Source organism: Aptenodytes patagonicus, chromosome 22, assembly GCF_965638725.1.
Source record: "Aptenodytes patagonicus chromosome 22, bAptPat1.pri.cur, whole genome shotgun sequence".
In the NCBI taxonomy this organism is placed as follows: Eukaryota; Metazoa; Chordata; class Aves; order Sphenisciformes; family Spheniscidae; genus Aptenodytes; species Aptenodytes patagonicus.
The window spans coordinates 2099801-2117506 of NC_134970.1; the positions used below are offsets into that span (position 1 = coordinate 2099801).

Sequence of the window (17706 nt, forward strand, 5' to 3'; positions counted from 1 at the left end):
AAAAAGCCTCCCTTGCCCTGAGCGTGTGTCCATACTGCAGAAGGCGGAGGGCGTGGGTGTAAAAGAGTGTTGGATTGAAGTAGCCTGTTGCACTGATGCTCATGGCTACAGAAACGCCTGGCAGGACAGGAGCAGGGCTTCTCAGCACACAAACTTCTGCCAGCTGAATAAGGACCCCAGTACACGTGGAAGTTTCCTCTTAACCCAGATTAGTTTCTACACCAGCTTAGCTAAACTGGCTCATGCTCAGACCCGCTGGGAGCAAGGCATCAGCCTCCTTTTTATGGAGGGGGGGAGGAAACCGCAGAGGCTGGTGGTGCTGTGTCAGGGCTGGGGCTGACTGGAGGAGGATGTTGCTGAGGAAGGTCCATCCGTCCCGCAGGGACATTGCAAGGCCTTTGGTCTTTCTTTCTTTCTTAGACCTTCTGCCTAGCCACATTATACCTTTGGGCAGGTATTTCTCTTGTGCAGTGTTCTGTAAACTGCAGTGGAGCTTGCGAGGCTGCGGAGGAGCAGAGGAGGTGGTGGTGCTGACTGTGCAGAGACGTGAAAGCGTTAAGAAATGGTGAGAGTCTGTCCTTTCCTTGTTTGGTTGGTTTGTTTGGCAAGACATAGCTATCTTTACGGAGAGATAAAATGAGCCTTAAAGGCTTGCTTAGATTCACCTTGTCCTGCCAGTAGTCAGAAACCAAAGTTTTCTTATCCAAGTGCTGTTCTGCTTGCACAAGGTTATGCTACAAGGTGCAAGAAGCAAAATAGCCTCTGCCCGAGATTTTCTTCACCATAAACCGTTCAGACAGTTGTAACATTGAAGAAGTCTTAGATGTATTTATTTACCCTTCCTTGAGCTGAGCAGAAAAGGGGAAAAACACTCTGCTCCAGCCACGAAGTGACTTGCATCTAAGCACTGCCAGGCTGGCTCTCGCGGCTGGCTGTGGGCATGGCACTGCCACCGAGTGTTTTATCACTGTCCAACTTGAAAGCAATACTTTTGGTCTCTGTCCAAGGAGAAAAGAGCCGAGCTTTGCTGTTACAGATTTTTCCATAACCAGGTCTGTGTCTCAGCCTTCAAAGCGGGAAGCACAGGGTGCCTCGCCAGGAGATGTTTTGAGTCTCAGGAGATTGCCCTGAGTGGATTTGGAGATGAGAGAATTGAGTAGGAAATGTCTGTAGTTTCGCTGGCAGATTGGCTTATTCCACAGAGAGGGTCAGTGATAGAAAATAACAGGTTTCAGGGGGATGTATTGTCCCATGGCCTCAGCTGACTCTGGCAGTGCTGTGAGCTGTTGTGATTTTATTACAGGTCTTGCAGTGTTTGGTGTTTTTCCTTGAACTCCACCTCCCACCCTTCTCCTTATGAATTCACAGCTTTTTTTTTTTTTTTTTTTTTTTTAATTAAAGTCAAGTTTGCAGTTTTCACTGTTGTAGAAAAAGAAGGGGGAAAGCAGAGGGAACTAGTGGCCATTTTCTTCTGCTTTGAGATCCACTGAATGGAAGGATGCTGTATAGGGCTAAAAACTCTTACAGAATTTTGCTAAGTTCTTGAGCAGTCAGGTCTACAGAAAATGGCAAAGCCCCAGTAGAAACCCTGCAGGGTTGATATTCCTAAACCCAAACCTTTCAACAGCACAGGTTAACTTCTCTCATCTCCCTTCCCATCCAGAAAAGTGTATGAGATTGTCTTGGAGCCCATGAGACCTTTACAGCCTTTATTGCTGTTGGGTCCTTTTTACTGGCGTCCGAGGTTTTTCAGTATTTTGGGTACCGTTTTGCAATGTCCAGTGCTGCAGAGCTGTGCACTGAAAGCTGGGAAGAGACCGCCCTGCCCTGCTGGGACCGACCTGCTCCTGGCAGGTTTAAAGCAGGCACTGGTGACACGCTCTCCTGCCCACAAGCACCGGCACTGACAGACTCGACTGGGGAGCAGCGTTTGGTCTTATACTGGGGCTTGCATCGCAGCCTGGATCACCCTTTAAAACAGGCTGTTTTCCACTCCTTTTGCTTCATCTGGCCAGTTTCACTCTTTCTGTCAAGCTGGAGGTCAAGTGCCTTGCTCCCAGGCGCCAGTGCCTTCGGGGAATGCATAACTAATAAGAAGAGATTGTGTTTTAATAGTCATAAAAGTAAATGAGCAGTAGGATATACGCAGCCCTTTTTCTGAGCGAGAGGCCCAGCCGTCACCGACAGTGTCCCTTTAACAGCGTAAAACTTCCACACGGTCTGTGGTCTTAGCAATAAATAAATAAAAATCAGTTTTCTTGCGAACAAGCAGCACTCTGATCTCCTATTCATTTATTTGCAGGCCTCATTAATATAACATCAGTGCAACAAACAGCTGAAGGGGGGGCAGTGTCAGGCTGAATAATGGAGTTGCTCTGCTGAGATAACAATTAGGTTCTGAATGTGCTATCAGCTAAGGCAGAGACAAGGAGGGATCATGCGGGGATGACAATGCTTATGTGCTGGTTCCCTGCTGGGCTCATCAGCTGGGATCCAGCTAGCTTAGAGCAGGATGAAAAAAGACAAAGAGAATGAAGGTGGATGACATTTTGGGAGGGAGCAGGGGTTATGCCATTTATTCTGCAAGCCCGGCGCTCTCTCTGCACCCTAACAGATGCCAAGTGGTTATTGCGCAGAACGGTCTTAGGCTCGCAGCTTGCCTCCAGCTCCAGGAGGAAAGCCCCATCTGACTCACAGCCAGTCCTAGGTCTCCCTGTCTTGTGCACAGACTTCTTGAGGCTAAATACTGCTTTATGTCAGAAATGCTGAACCATGCAACCGGCAAGACGTGAGGCTGAGAACATTTATCCTGCATCGTTACAGCAGTGTCTTCTGCAGGCTGGGGAGGGAAGCGTGCTGGCACTGCGTTGGGGCTCCTGGATCCCTGGGATCCCTTGGATCCCATCCTCGCAGATCCCTGGGATCCCCACCTTGGTTTCAAGTGAGAAGCAGGAACAACAGAAATGCAGTGGTGCATCTGCATCCCTTACATGATGTGAAGGCAGAGTATAAATGTAACTGAGCTCCTACCACCACCCACTTCATCTCTGTATTTGAATCCTTTCTGTGAATAATACAGTGCTTTGCACTTGCATTATTCCTTTCACTGAGCAGTGGGGACATGCTTTATTAGAGGCGGTGGATTGCTTATTTGTTTCCTGCAAGGCGAGGCTGATACAGAGAGGAGAGGTGACCTGCTCAGAATAATTCAGGGGATCAGCAGAACCAAAGGCCCTGCCTCCCACACCCCACTCTAGATCTCAGTGACTTTCAAACTGCTTCAGTTTTACAAACAACCTAAAAAACTTCCAGCAGAGGTGCAGACCCCTAAACAGTAAATGTAAAATTCCTGGTAACGGCCTTGTTTTTCCTTAGCTGCCCTTTGCAGGTTCTTTTGATCCTCCACAGACCTCTGAGTGAAAAGCCACTCTACTAAAGTATATTTCTTGAAAATGGGGAATATTTCTTCCTAATCCTGTCTGTCTCGGACCAGAATCTGGGCTGTCATTGCAGCCACCCTTGCAGACTGAGCAGCTCCCCAGCACAACCACAGCCCTGGGTTAAGGCAGACCATGCTGTCAGCAGCTGCCCTGGGCTGGGTTTGCTGGAGGTGCCTCGGCCGTGCATCTGCAACACAACGAGGTGACCCAGGGACGCTGCCTGGCTGGGTGCTGCTTGGAGGGATCGCCGGCGCTCAGTGCAATGGGACCTTTAAGACTTATCTACTTTCTGTGGTTTTGACTGAATCTCTCCAGCTGTAATTAATTGAATGCATCTGTTCTAACCCTGGGGCTGCTTTATGGCACAGTTACTTCAAAACTGTTCAATTAGCGGCCACTAAAATCTAGGTCGAGTGGAGCTCCATATTGGGGATTTTCCAGGTCAGAACATTTTCAAAATACAGAATCAGCTCTGCTTTGTTCGGTGAGGCCGGTTGGCTCCGCTGGTTGTGGTAAGGTCGGGAAATGGCAAACTGTGACTTCTTTTGAACAGTGTTGAGACAACGAGCCCGGCAGTGTAAGTGCTTCAGCAAATGCATTTTAACATAATCTAGAGCTGCAAAGGACAGCTGTAACTGTCAAGTATGTGAACTGCCGAGTTCAGGTGATTCCCAGCTAGCGATGTAAACATTACCAGTGCAGGCCTTCAGGACTCAGTGTAATGCAATACAACTTGATTTTGTGGTGTCTTTTATGGGTACATAGTGCTTCACGGAGCTAAATGATACAAGACATGCTACGCGGTATGAGTTACAGAAAACAGCAGCACAACAGACAGTGTATGGTGAATAAATTAGAAACCTCAGTGGTGCAGTCGAGGGGAGAGGGAGGTAGAAACTAAAGCATATGCAGGGGAAGGAGGTGGTGGTTTGACACACGGTGCAGCTTATGGGCTCTGCTGGGTGCGTGGAGCAGGCTGAACCCCAACACGTGTGGCCAAATTCAATAGCAGCACCTTAAACGGGAGCAGAGGTGGAGAGCAACAAATTACGAGGCATAAGCAAGGGAGAAGGAAAATGGCTTCAGCTGAGATTTGAAATGCAGGAAGGTGCAGGGGGGGCACTTGGAGCCACAGAAGCGATGGGGAACAGGGGGGGGTCCTGATGGCGTTAGCAGTTTGCATTGGGTGGGAAGGGGAATCCCATGGAGATCGGGGGGAGACGTGCCCCGTGGCACTGGAAAGTGCAGGGGGTCCCACAAGGGCTGCTTTGGGGCACACTCAGCCCATGGTGCAGCAGGTTGCTGGGACGTGCTCTCGTGATGGGGCTGGTGTTTTGCTGCCTTCCTAACCCACTCACGTCCAGGGAACAGTGAGCTCTTAAGGTGAAAGAAAAGCAGCCATCCATCCAGAAACGGTAAGGAAAAGGTTTTGAAGAGCTCAAATCTTTTGCCAAAGACAAGGGTGGAACAAACAAGCGTAAACAAGATTCACCATTAAATTAATTAAATTGCATTATTATGGATTATGTTTATTTATTAATAACAGCTGTAGCACAGAGAAGATTAGTAACTCACCCAAGAGCAACAACAGACCGGTGGCAGATTCAGGACAACTTTTTGAGAGTCTTAAGTCCAAATTTTGTGACTATACATTACTGTAATTTATACTCCTAATTGAAGAGGATATTGTCCTTAATGAAAGTCTATAGAAGCAGAGATGATTACGGCTGAGGCAGGCTATAAACAGGCAGTTTTAAAGCACACACCTCACCCTTTAACATTTGTAAGTCATTTGAGGTGCCAACTTACTAATAAAATGTGACATTAACGTTCAGAGAACAGCCAAGGCAGAAGTTCCAAAGCAGCAGGCAGCTTCTGGAAGGTGACTTAATATCTATGTATAGTAAGTCACTATACATAGACTTTATGTATAAAAAAGGAGCCAGTCTTATCCTTCTGCAAGGGTTTCTGGGGGAGGCATTGCCCACACCTCTTGGCCAGCTCAGGGACCTTGGTGTCCTTTCTTGGAGCTCAGCACAGATGGATTTCAGCATCCTTGGGCTGAAATCCATCTGTGTTGGATTGTCCTGGGTCTGGGCTTCTCCAAGGCATCCAGAGGGGACATGAGAAGGTGGTGCTGGCCTGGGTTTGGCAGCAGGAGCAGGTGGAGGTTGCAGCACTCAGCCGCAGCCTGCAAAGCAAAGGTTTGCTTCCAAGCCAGACATGGAGTTGAAGAAGCACGGGTGGCGCAGGGACACCAGCTCAACTTTCCTGTGTTTTGTTTCCCTCTAGATCTTGACAGTGTCAGGCCCCCCAGAAGGAGGGACGAGGGTGACCATCCGTGGCGTGAACCTGGGCCTGGATTTCTCCGAGATCGCCCACGGGGTGCAGGTTGCTGGGGTGCAGTGCACGCCCCTGCCCGAGCAGTACGTCATCGCAGAACAGTGAGTGGCCTCCAGGACCTCACCCGTCCCCACCGCGGGGCCCCAGGGCTGGTCAGCCTGCACAAAGCCTCTTCCCTGACCTCCAGCAGACGCACAGGAGGCCAATAACTAATCCAAACCCCAGGCATCATCTCTCCACCCTTTCCAGCCCTGCAGACCTGCAGGAAGGGGTCTGGAGGTGGATGGTGCCTGGAATGGGGCGTGCCATTCCTACACCAGAAGGGGATGAGGTGTTTGGATGCTCTCTCAGGGGTGGTTAAGCAGCCCTTTAAGCTTTCATTAAGTGTTTTGTTTCCTTCCACACTGCGGTTCCTGCTTTGCTAAGCAACTTTTCTGATGAGTACCTTGCTGTTGATGCTGAGCCTCTCTGCCCCCTCCGCTCCCCATCGCACTTGAAATTCAGCCGGCGCTGCTGGCTGCACGCAGCCATTTGTTAGGCGGGTGAGGCGGTGACAGCCGCTTAATCCGAATGGGCCTCCACTGGAGTCAATTCATTTATTTCACTAAGAAAAATGTCAATTGAAAATTAGAAAATAGGCATGTAACAGAGGATGGGTGAATAAACCTCCTGAAGTGACGCATGCTCCTGTTGCTGTTTGGGGGGGTTGTTCTGGTGTAGCCAAGGTGCTGAGGGGTGTGTTGGGGGTTGTTCGTGCAGGGCAGGAGAGGAGAGGAGCAATGTGTGGTGTCTCCCCTTGGGTTGTCTAGTCTCACCTGCTGGGGACCAGGACGGCATCATGTGTGGTAGGGTCGTGGCTGCTCGTGGCAAGTGTGGGGGATCCCAGGGCGCACGAGTGGTCCCAGCAGCACAGATCTGCCCCAGCTTTGGCAGCAGCTGAAAGCAGTTGTCCTCTGGTGGTGAAATGGATTTGGTGGGTCCCAGTCTGATCCCCAGCGTAGTGGAAGGACCTGTCACTAGCACGTGTTGGCGTTGGTTTGTTTTTTGCTCACTCTTTGTCTTTGTTTCCCCATCTGTAAGACAGGAATGACATTAATCTCCTCTTCCAAACAGCGAGAATGTGTGCAAGTATATCAGTTAGGAAGTATTTTCCGATCACTGGATGAAGGGCGCTCTGGACGTGCAAAGCATCGTTGGTGTTACTGCAGAATGGCTCCAAGCGCTGCACCGATAGCACTGTCACTGCTAGCAGTTTGGGCTGTTCTGCTGAGCAGTATTTTGTTTTATTTTATTTTTCAAATAAAGGATGGAAGATTATAAAATTATCCTCCTTTGATGGTATGAAACCCTGATTTTATAATCATGACTCTAATTACTGCTCTTGAGCTTTCAAAGTTTAACATCATTAAAACATTTACCCTGGGCAGATAACAGCAAGCATTAGCATGAGAGCTGCCTTTTAAAGATGAATACAGATAAAAGGACCCTCTTTAAGGGTTCTGTGGGCAGACTGAATTCCAAGACTGTAATGACTCACCATATGCTCCAGCCACACAATCTATCAGCCAGCAATTAGGTTAATGTTGGTGAAAGGGCCACTTAGCCCAGCAATCAGCACCCTACAGCTCTGCCGAATGCATCGTTTTGTAACAAGGTACCTGCTGGGAATTTGGCATTTATCGGGAATCGGGATCAGGTGTACCAGGTCGCTTGTGCCCCGTCCCGCGCCCCGTCATGCCTGGTACTGTACGGCAGCTGCTGCTTTACTGGCAAATAGTTGAGTATTTGGTGTTTCCCCCTGTATATAGCACTTGGTGTATCCTTGCTTCTTGTGGGAGAAAACCTCCGCTCTCCGCTCCTGCCCGTGGGGTGTCAGGAATCACTTCACCTTGCTTTGTTTGCCTGTGGGCTGGCAGGAGCAGAGATTACTGCTCCCAAATGCCAGCCCTCCGCCCTAGCCCGGCAGGGCAGATACCCTGCCTCCTCGCCCCGCTGCCGGTTTGCAGGAGGAGAAGTAGTGAAGTAGCAGGCAGAGGAGAGGTGCACGGTTGAAAGGCAGAGAGAGGAGCACGTGGCAGATTAAGGCACACAGCTGAGATGCTTCAGTTTCTGTTCTCCAAAGGCAGCGTCTCTCTAGGCAACCCGTTTTGATGTGCAGCAATAAGGACTTTCACATTAGAGCTCTTTACTAGCATGTATGTATTTCATTAGGCCTTCTGGCATCACCTGTGCATGCTGTCTGTCTGCAGGTTCTTTTTTCCTTTAGTCTTTTTATTTTATTTATAGTGAATCTAATGCTGCTGAAGGCAGCTGAAACGCTGCCTTCAAGAACTGGAGCCTTTCATGCATTTGCATGCGATTGGCAGAAGAGCGAGCGTTTCCCCTGCCGCTCTGCAAAAGCACCTTCAGCCTCAGCGGGGAAAGGTTGCTCTGGCTCTTTCTCTGGTCTCGCTCTGAGGGCCAGATGCCAAAAAGTGTCTCATCACCGGCGTTAACTGCACCCCCCTGCCCTGAGGCAGGTTACTTCTATCCTGAGGTTTCCAGTGCCTCGCAGGATGCTCTTGAATTTGTCTTGCCAGCGTTGCCGTGGGAGCAAGCAGCATCCATCCCCTTTAGGTACAGCTAGAGAGCCCTGCCAGCTGACATCCCTTTGAAAACCTCTCTTAGACCTGCTGGCATGACAGGCATTTGCTTGGTCTCATCTCCGGCAGGCATTATGCATTCCCAGTGCCCTGGGATTTTTGGATTACACACCCACAGGCTGCGTAATGAGGGTTTCCTCATCTTCCAGCCTGGCCTGCCATGGTTAACCCCAGCAGCTCTCCCTGTCCTTACGGCTTTACCTGCCTCAGGATGTGCCCACGGGGCTGAGCTGGGCCACGCGAGGAGCACAGGATCGGCGTCTTTCAGTGCCGCTAACTCCTTTTACCAGCACCAGTATGTTCTGTGTTAGCCAGCCCTGTCTGCCCTGCAAAGGCTGCTCTCCACGGCTGTCTCTATCATCCCCGAGCGGGTTTCTCCATTTTTGATTAACTGGGAGACTGCAGTGTGAGCTGTTCCCTTAATGAACTCATCTGTTACTCTAAGGACTTCACACTCACTTTGCTACTGGCTAATATATTGCCATTAGTGCTCTGCTTTGCTCTGGAGTTTACAGCTTGTAATAATTATGTCTAATTTTGATTTTTTTCTTTAAATTACTACATGGGGTAAAAATAGACTCAGTAATTAACTTCTTCCAAAGAGGCAGATATCAAAGTTAAAGAGGGGGAGGAAAAAAAAGAAGAAAAAAAGAAAGTCAGCCCTGCATGGAGCTGCACAGGGCACTGTTGACACCTCCTGCCAAAGCCTCACTGCGGCATTTCTGCTTCCAGGATCGTCTGTGAAATGGGGCAGGCACTTCCAGGGATCAGCTCCGGCCCAGTGCTCCTGTGCATCGGAGAGTGCAAGCCAGAGTTCACGGCCAAGTCCGCACAGCAGTACATGTTTGTGGTGAGTGTCCTGCCAAGGTGGGGAGGAGGGGGAGTAGCATGCATCCCCCGCGGAATAGCCATGCTCTACGAATGCATATGTCAAATGGATGGGGTTCAACACCAGAAGACAATCCCAAATTTGCCATCTTTTTCTGATGCTTTCCCCATGGCATTGCACAATTCGCTGGTAGCCCAGTCAACGAGCCCAGTTTTCAGGATCTAGAGCTTGCACAGGTCTGCAGAATAAACAGGATTTATGTGGGAACCTAAACCCAGGGTTCCCACAGCATTTGGTTTCAGCTTTGCACCTCCAAAATAGTGATAACCTCCTGAATTACTAGGCTTGGTTACTCCTTGCAAAGTGCATTGGTGTAATCCCAGCAGAAGCGTTGCATAAAGCCTAACTTTGTTCTGTACCTGAGGACTTTCTGTGCATGAGGAATTGTCAAGGAGTTGGAGTTGGCACTCAAAATTTTTCTCTGTTTGTAATGGGCATTGTTACTTTGGTGCTTAGTTAATGGGGATGAATCCAGGGCGCTGCTTCGTGATGGTTTTGAAGATGTTTCTATACCTACGTGTGTACGCATACAGGCACCCATAGGCCTTTTTGCAGGGATACAGAAACACGCAACAGGAGAGCAAGCAGCAGAGTCCTTCTGCAGCTCAGGTACTGAGGTCCTGCTAGAAACTTAGTTTTAATTAACTGCCTGTGAAACCTAAACATATCTGGGTTAGTTTCTGTGTCTATAGATTTAATCTTTTCCCCATGATGCCCTTTGGGATGTAAGGATAATTCTACATCCAAATATTCAGGGATTTTTTTTTTCCCCCTCCAAGGATGCTGGTTCAGTGTAGGCTTTCTCTATCTGCTTAATGGAGAGCTGCTCTTTGGGTTGGTGGGCTTCCATTGGTTGAGTGGGGTCGTTTCTACCTGTTGTTTAATTAGCAGCCTTTTGATTCATAAACTTAAAAGCCACAGCTGGGGTTTCTTATATCTCCGGTTTTTGCCTAAACAGGGCACTTCATCCAGCCACATTGATTTTGTGCTTAGTGGAATCTGTATGCAGGGAAATGCCAGCACTTACCAATTGTCCACAATTTGTAAACTAATTGAGAGATAAATCAGGCTAGCCCCTGCTATCCTATCAGCATTGTAAGCCACACCCTCCCCTGGGATTTCATTTATTCAACAACATAGCAGGGGTGCAAAATATCACCACATTTTGCTCAAATATGCCAGAAACCCCTCTGATCATCACAGGGCACTGCCAGTATAGTCCCCAGCTTTGCCACTATCGAAAGGCAGGTTCCCATGCGACACAAGGAGGATGCTCTCTTGCTTTGTGTTAAATAATAACCAGGAGCCAGTGGAAGGTAATTGTGGAGATGAATCTCGGAGTAGTACCTTGCAGCAACCTGGTGAGCATATGCCGAGCATTATCATCCTTTGCATTGTTGCTTCTGATTTCCAGCAGTTACCCTGATTATATAGTTTCTTTTCCTCAAGCACCTAAAACTTCTAGCACATCATTTCCTTTTGTTAGTTGGCCTCTATTTTTCTCTTTAGCACCGCCACAAATTCCATTGCAGCTGGTTTATGCCATTAAAGTCAGTAGTAGAATTGATTGGTACCTTAAAGCAGCGCTCTGTTCTGACCCTGAGAGGGTTCACGCCTTAGTGAGCTCATCTGGTGCCTGACACCGTGCAGGAGCGATGCTGTCACCTTAATTACACCCGTTTTATCTGGGGAGGTGGAACCTTGGAGCTACTTTGGATCTGTAAATCTGTCATAATTATCACCAAATCATGAGTTGAAGATGGAAAATCCTTATTCAGCTTTCAGGCCCTCATCTGATGCTGGCCTCACCCCAGCCTTGGGACTTTTTGCAGGTCTCTAGGATGGGCCCTCACCTCTCCTGTCTTTTCCTTGTTTACAAGAATGACTGCTCGGGGTTACAGCCTGAGTGTCTATTTGTGGCAACGCTTTGAGTTTCCAAGGATTGCAACACTTAGACAAGGTGATGCTCACACCAGAAACGTCAGATGCTTGTAGCCAGGAGGTGCTTATAATTCACTTTGAATGCAGAGGAGGGCTGTGTTTTCCAGTATGCGTGCAGCTCTGTCACTGGTGTGTGTATGGGAACTGCTGGACCTCGTGGACATGTTAAATAACTGCTCCTTTCTGTCCCTGGGCTCCCACGAGCGGACTGGCCCCAGGGGATGGGGATGGAGGAGGAGGGTGGCTGGTAGTGGGCTCTCGCTGTCTGGAGTGTTCACAGCGTTGCAGCTTGTTCCTAATTCACCGTGGGACAGTCACCAGGGTTGGGCTGGAGGCTGAAGGTGGTTTTTGGTGGGCAATCACACATTGAACATCCTTTGGAGGTTTTTTGCATTTTGGAATCACTCCTCTTGGTTGTATGAAATGCTCCCAAGCCTGCCTAGTGTAAACGTTGCTGTTATCAGTCATGTTGTCTAGGATTGCCATTAGCTGGGGTAATCATAGAATATCCTGAGTTGGAAGGGACCCACAAGGATCAGCGAGTCCAACTCCTGACCCCAGCTAGCATAAGAGCTGTGAGCTGACCATGAGCAGCTGAAGGACAGATCTTTCCCTCCTGTAATATTATTGCATAATTACCCACAACAGGGTGGATTGTGTGCTTTTCTCTGGTCTATTCAGGAGTCAGGGTCAAACAGGCCTTTGGTCTAAGCTGCTTTGGCAAATGCTGTGGCACCCAGAAAACACGTGTTGCATTGTGAAAACGGTAGAGAAAACAGGACAAACTCGCTGAGCTGCCGAGCAGGTGGTACCAGGGGAGTGGAGCTGGGATGCTGCCAGCCTTTGCAGATGAGAGTCATAAAGAGGGTAATGTGAAAGCATTAGTAAAACAATTTGGTAATATCCACTGATTGAAAACAAATAAAAAGGTACCTGCTTTCTGCAAATTCTATTAAGGGGGATAAATAGCTATCATGGTGCAAGGCAGGATAAAGACATGGCATTGCTGCAATAATGTCACCAATAAAATGTCGAGTGGGATCTAAGTTTGCCCACCAAGGATGTCTTTCCATCAGCAACGGGAAACGGGTTCTGCCCCCACAGTACTGTCACTGGCGGTTCATATTAAGCGGGAGCTGATGGTACTGCCTTTTGTTACAGTTGTGCAGTATTTCCCATTACCAGACCCTGGAGGGGTTTTTTGATACTCCACCACATTGGCAAACTTTAAACATTTGGGTTCAAATTTCCATTGTGGCAGTTTGCTTGGCTTGGGATATATTTAGTTTTTGAAACTGCGGTGCAAACAGCTTACCTTTGTTTAAGAACAAAGTTGAAGGTAAATACGTAATTTGCTTGAGGCTAAATCTGCAGTCATTTTGTTGAGGCGCATCTCTCTTTCAGAGCTGGGTTCAAAAATTTAGCAGGAGATTTGTCGTATGTCCAGGACGCATCCCTATTTTGCTTTTCCATTTAAAAAGGATATCCCCACTCAGCCAAAGCATGAAGATGCTCGGGGGACGGTGCTTCTCCGGCTGGCACGGCCCCTGGGCAGCCGCTCGCTGACAGCTCCCCTCGCAGCAGGCAGGAGCGCTGAGTTTGTCCTTTTCTTTCTCCAGACTCCAGCGGTGAGTTTTCTGAACCCCAGCCGTGGTCCGGAGTCGGGAGGGACGATGGTGACCATCTCCGGGCACTACCTGGGAGCCGGCAGCCGCGTGTCGGTGCTCCTGGGAAACCAGACCTGTGAATTTTACGGGTAAGGGGCCGAGCTGGGCCAGCGTGGGCTCCTGCCGTGCACATCCTGGTTATCAGGGCTGCACCACCATGTATCTGCTGTAGCTGAACATGCAGCCACGACAAAAATTCATCTGGGAATGCCTGAAGGCTCCCATTCCCTCTTTTATTACATGAAACCATCTTCTCTCTTACTGTGACTGAGCCTTTCTTGGCAAGGGAGGGATTGTGTCGGTATTAGTGCTGTCCATTATTTCATTTTAATGCCGTTACAATGTTAACTGGTCCAAAAATCTTGGGCAAACATCACTGCGATTTTAAAATGTTTATAGTAGTCATCAGTACCTGCCCTCAGCCCGGTTGATCTGAAGAAAATGTAACATTTATAAGAAACATCTAGTTTCTCTTTTCACAGATCAACAGCTTGCATTACTTTTATTGCAGCCAATGCTGCAGGTACCTCCACCTCCTAGAAATGGTCTGAGGGAGGGGTGGGCTTCTGTGTGGCGGAGCAAAGCGAGGATCTGCACACACCTTCTGCTGAGAAACTTGCGCAGCCATCAATCTCCTCTGGGATTTCTATGGCAAATTTGCTTTTTACCCAGCAGTGTAAACACAGAGTTGACATTTGCAGGGTTTAATGGGTTTTCTTGGGGCTTAGTTAAAAAAAGATACAAACAGTATTCATCTGTGTGCATCATGTACACATCCGTGCCCTGTACCAAACGTACATAGGTGCCCCGCAGCAGCTGGCAGTATGCATTTCATAGCGTGGGCGCAGCCTGTGTGGGAACCTAAGCAAAGTGGTGTGATGTGCAAAGGGATTCTGCCTGTCGGATCCTCGCTCAGGCTTCCCAGGAGGAACCGAGGAAGTTTCTGGAAAAGTAAAGACCCTTGGAGGTGAATTTCTCATCTGGAAGACTGAGAGGTTCTCCGATACGGGAACTGTGGGCGTTCAGACGTGGGAGCATGTTGGGACATTAGCAGTGCTTATTCTACATCCATCCTAGAATGGTGCTTCAGGAGGTCTGGGCATGCCGAGGTCTTCAAGTGCAGATCAGTTCTCCGAGTGCTAAACACTGTAACCGATCCATCCACGTTTCTCTCCCGTATCCGAAGCAAAGATGCTAGATTGCTTCCTCAGATGCACACGGGTAACGGCGTTACCACCAGCAGAAGCAGCCTGCAAGCAGGCCTGAGAGCAGAATCAGCCCTGAAATGTAAACCCTTAAATATGTTATTATATTCAGGCAACCTGCAGATACTGACCTGCAAAACCTGGAAGAGTTTTGAATTCTCTGTATGTTCTAATTACAGCAGGCAAGCAGAAACTTAAACAAAGCAAGCGGCGGTATATGAATGGCACCATCCTTCATGTGGGGTCATGCTGTGCACTTTGTTTTGCTTGGACTGTTTTGAGGCAATGAACTTCAATTGTACTCGAGGGTGTGGGGGAGCCTGATTAAATGAAGCAGTTTCTAATGAGATTCACTCTAATTACAGCTTCCCCCATTCTCCCCTTTCTGATCGGAGGAGTGGGTAGATTCACCATGACGACATAATAATAGCACAGAAAGCTAATTAACTGATCACAGGGAGCTGAGAGCAGCTCTGCCAGCAGCGATGCGTCACTCTGGATCTGATGCCAGAGCTAAGCAGGCGCGGTGGAGTCTGGCGGGGCTGAGCGGCTGCGCCGGCGCGGGGCGGCAGAGCAGGCAGCAGGCAGGCAGCTCTTCAGCTGCATGGGCATGCACGGGAATGCTCCGAGAATCAGCAAGGAGGGTGGAGAAACGTGCTCCTCGCACAAGGATGCCTTCATGGTTAAAATAAACCTAGGTGGAGAGTGAGAATAAGATGAGGGAGGGAGGCGGAGGAGAGCGGGAAGGGATAGACATCTAATTGCATCACTAGAAACAGTCAAGTCCAGTTTGTTTCAGGTATTTTAGGAGGTTGTTTCTGTTTCCTCGGTTGTGGTGGACAGGCGTGCCAAGGTGTGAGCTGGGAACATCGTGGTACCCGCTGTTCGATACCCTCCCTGAAATGCCCAGCGCTGAGTGATGTGCCCGTACTCCTTAGGGAGGGTGGGGAGTGCATAAGGGCCCTGAAAAGGGGACCACGCAGCATCCCCTTGTCAGGGTAGAGACACGGGAGCTTTGCTGGAAGTAGAGCAGGGGTATGGCTGCACTCAAGCCTCAGCTGTTTCAGGCACCTCCACGAGTTGTGCAGCCTCTGAGAAGGGTGAGGATGGTGCAGACTGGACGTTCAGGGGTGCCAGTTTTTGATTTAAGTGCCAAACTGGCAGCGAGATGCTGAAGACCTGCCTGCCCTCTCCCCTGTGAGAAGCCAAAGCTAAATGAGCCACGGAAACAGCACGGCCTTTTTGGCGAGCTGGGGGCAGGTTTGGGCAGGCGGGACAACCCGTGGGTGGCCATGCAGAGGTATTGGCCTTCCAGGGACATCACTCCAGCACTTCTCGCAGGAGCAGCAGCCGGGCTTGCCACAGAGCTGTGCGGTTCCTTGCAGCTCTGTCCCAGCAGCGGGAGCGGCACCACTCATATCTCATTCCCCTTCTCCATCCATCCACCCACCAGCGCCTTTGTGCTTTGTCAGCGCCTCGCTACCCTGCCGCCTCCACCTTCTCCAGGACTCCGATGGAAGCAGATGGTCTGTTGTGTCCGGCCAGCCAGCGCCGAGGCTGAGGTCACCCTTGCTCTGACGGGGAGACAAAGCCAGAAGGCATCGGTGATGGTGGCATCGCCCTTCCCAGGCGGGGGCTTTGCGGGCTCCATTATGCAGCTCACAAGGGCCCGTGTGTGCCGTGGGGTGGGGAGGGGAAGAATTTGGCTTTTGATTGAGCTTGTGCATCCCATTTAAAAAGCAGCCATCTGTTTTCACACGCCCAACAGAAGGCAGCGGGTTCACAGAGGGATGCGGGAGGCTGCAGTTTGGCACAAAGAGTAATTTCAGGGAGCCTGCGCTTCTCTCTTGGTGGGCAGGCAGAGTCCTCTCCTGCACAGAGCTCCGTTCCCTCCCTCCCGTGCCAGTGAAGCCCTCCTGCCCATCTCGGCAGCTCGTTCCCTTTGCAGGTGTCAGGGTCTGGGGCAGACTGATGGCTGAGCCTTTTTGTGAGCTGCCCCAGTGCAGGGCAGCGCCAGGACAAAGGGTCATTTTCTGCCCCTACGCCGCGACTGCCCATTAACACTTCCCTGGCTTCTCTCTGGCACAGGCGATCCATGAATGAGATTGTCTGCGTGTCGGCCCCATCAGCCCACGGCCTGGGGGCTGTTCACGTCTCTGTCAGCGTCGACCGGGCTCAGCTGGAGCAGACCTTGCTGTTTGAGTACATTGACGATCCAAAGGTGCAGCACATCGAACCTGAGTGGAGCATCGCCAGGTAACACAGGGCTCTGACAGCAGGTCCTCAACAGCGGGAAAGGAGCCAGCTCACCTGCTCTGGGTCTTATCTCTCAGCATACGCTCAGTGAGGGCAAAAGAGGGTCTATTTGGAAATGCATGTCCCACCCAGCGTCCTGGATTTGTCAGTGCTGGGCATCTGCGGCGTTTGCATTTACCAAAAATCATGTCCAGAGTTACTAAAGTAATTGTAATTACCAAGGCAATTACAGCAGTAGCAGTCTGCACCGAGATTCTGGGAGCACCAATAAAGCCCCAAGATCACTTCCATCTGCTGAAGAAGTGCACAATTGCTCATTAAAGGCTCCTTCTTGTAGTCCTGGAATAAAACAAAACCAGCAACCACCAAGAAAGGAAAAAGCTGATGCTAATCAAAATGTACTGTTTATCCCAGATTCACTGCTAGGAATGGGGTGGCTGGTGCTGTCACATCACCGTGACATCATCGCTGCTAAAAACCCTGGGCCATACTCGTCCCCTGGTGTTACTTTAATGGTTGTGCTCACACGGGCTGTAACACAGTTATTCACTTCAAATTCCAATTATTTTTTAAAATTGCCCATGAAAGAAGTAAGTGTCTCGCAGCAGGCTCTGCGAGATGTTTGCTTTGAGCCCAAATTGAAGATCGCGTCTGGTTTTGGGTGAGACGGTTTGCTGGGCTGGTCAGGACTGCTAACAGAGGTGGTCTAAAGGGAACAGCTGGGCTCTGCCGTAGAGGTGCTGGAGACTGGGGTGAATCTGGGCTGTGCTGCTCCAATTAACACATGAAAGAAGCAGCCAAGAGTGAAAGACTTTGCTCAGGGGCACTGGCTGTAGGAGAATGGGGGTACTCTAGCCTGGGGGGTTGTGTCCTCCCTGGCCCTGATGGCACCGGGTGCTCTTCATCCCTCCCCAGCTCTATGTGACAACTTGCTGCATCTGCAGTCCAGATGCAAGTGCACGTCAGTTCCTTCACTGCACATACCATTTATCGTGTTCCTTAAAAACATCACCATGTAAATCATTAAACACTGTGACTAATTTATTGTCTTACGTATTTAGTCTCAGCTCAGTTGATTTCTTTGGTCCCATTTCTCATCCTGCTGCCTTGCAATGCTGTTAGGTGGGAGAGGGCGCAGCTGAGAGTAGAGAATCTAGCTAACTTGTGAGACACCACTCCCCAGTGACTCAGGGAGTGGGTATTAATCCACGCTGTCGCCTGGTGTCTGAAGTGAACATCTTTCTGAGATCAACAAGCATCCTTATTGTCAAGCACAGTCTCTCTGCACAGCCTCAGCCCCTCCTGCCCGATGCATTAATCAGG

General features: G+C 49.7%; 1 protein-coding gene across 2 annotated transcripts in view; it reads left to right on the forward strand.

Annotated features, from left to right (window-relative positions):
* The window catches only part of PLXNA2 (plexin A2), a 210290-nt gene that overhangs the window by 160778 nt on the left and 31806 nt on the right, over positions 1 to 17706 (forward strand). For both annotated transcript variants that reach the window (XM_076358294.1, XM_076358293.1), the window contains exons 13-16: positions 5733 to 5884; positions 9158 to 9275; positions 12875 to 13011; positions 16216 to 16383. In XM_076358294.1, the coding sequence (XP_076214409.1) occupies positions 5733 to 5884; positions 9158 to 9275; positions 12875 to 13011; positions 16216 to 16383 (575 nt within the window). The remainder of the gene's footprint in view (positions 1 to 5732; positions 5885 to 9157; positions 9276 to 12874; positions 13012 to 16215; positions 16384 to 17706) is intronic.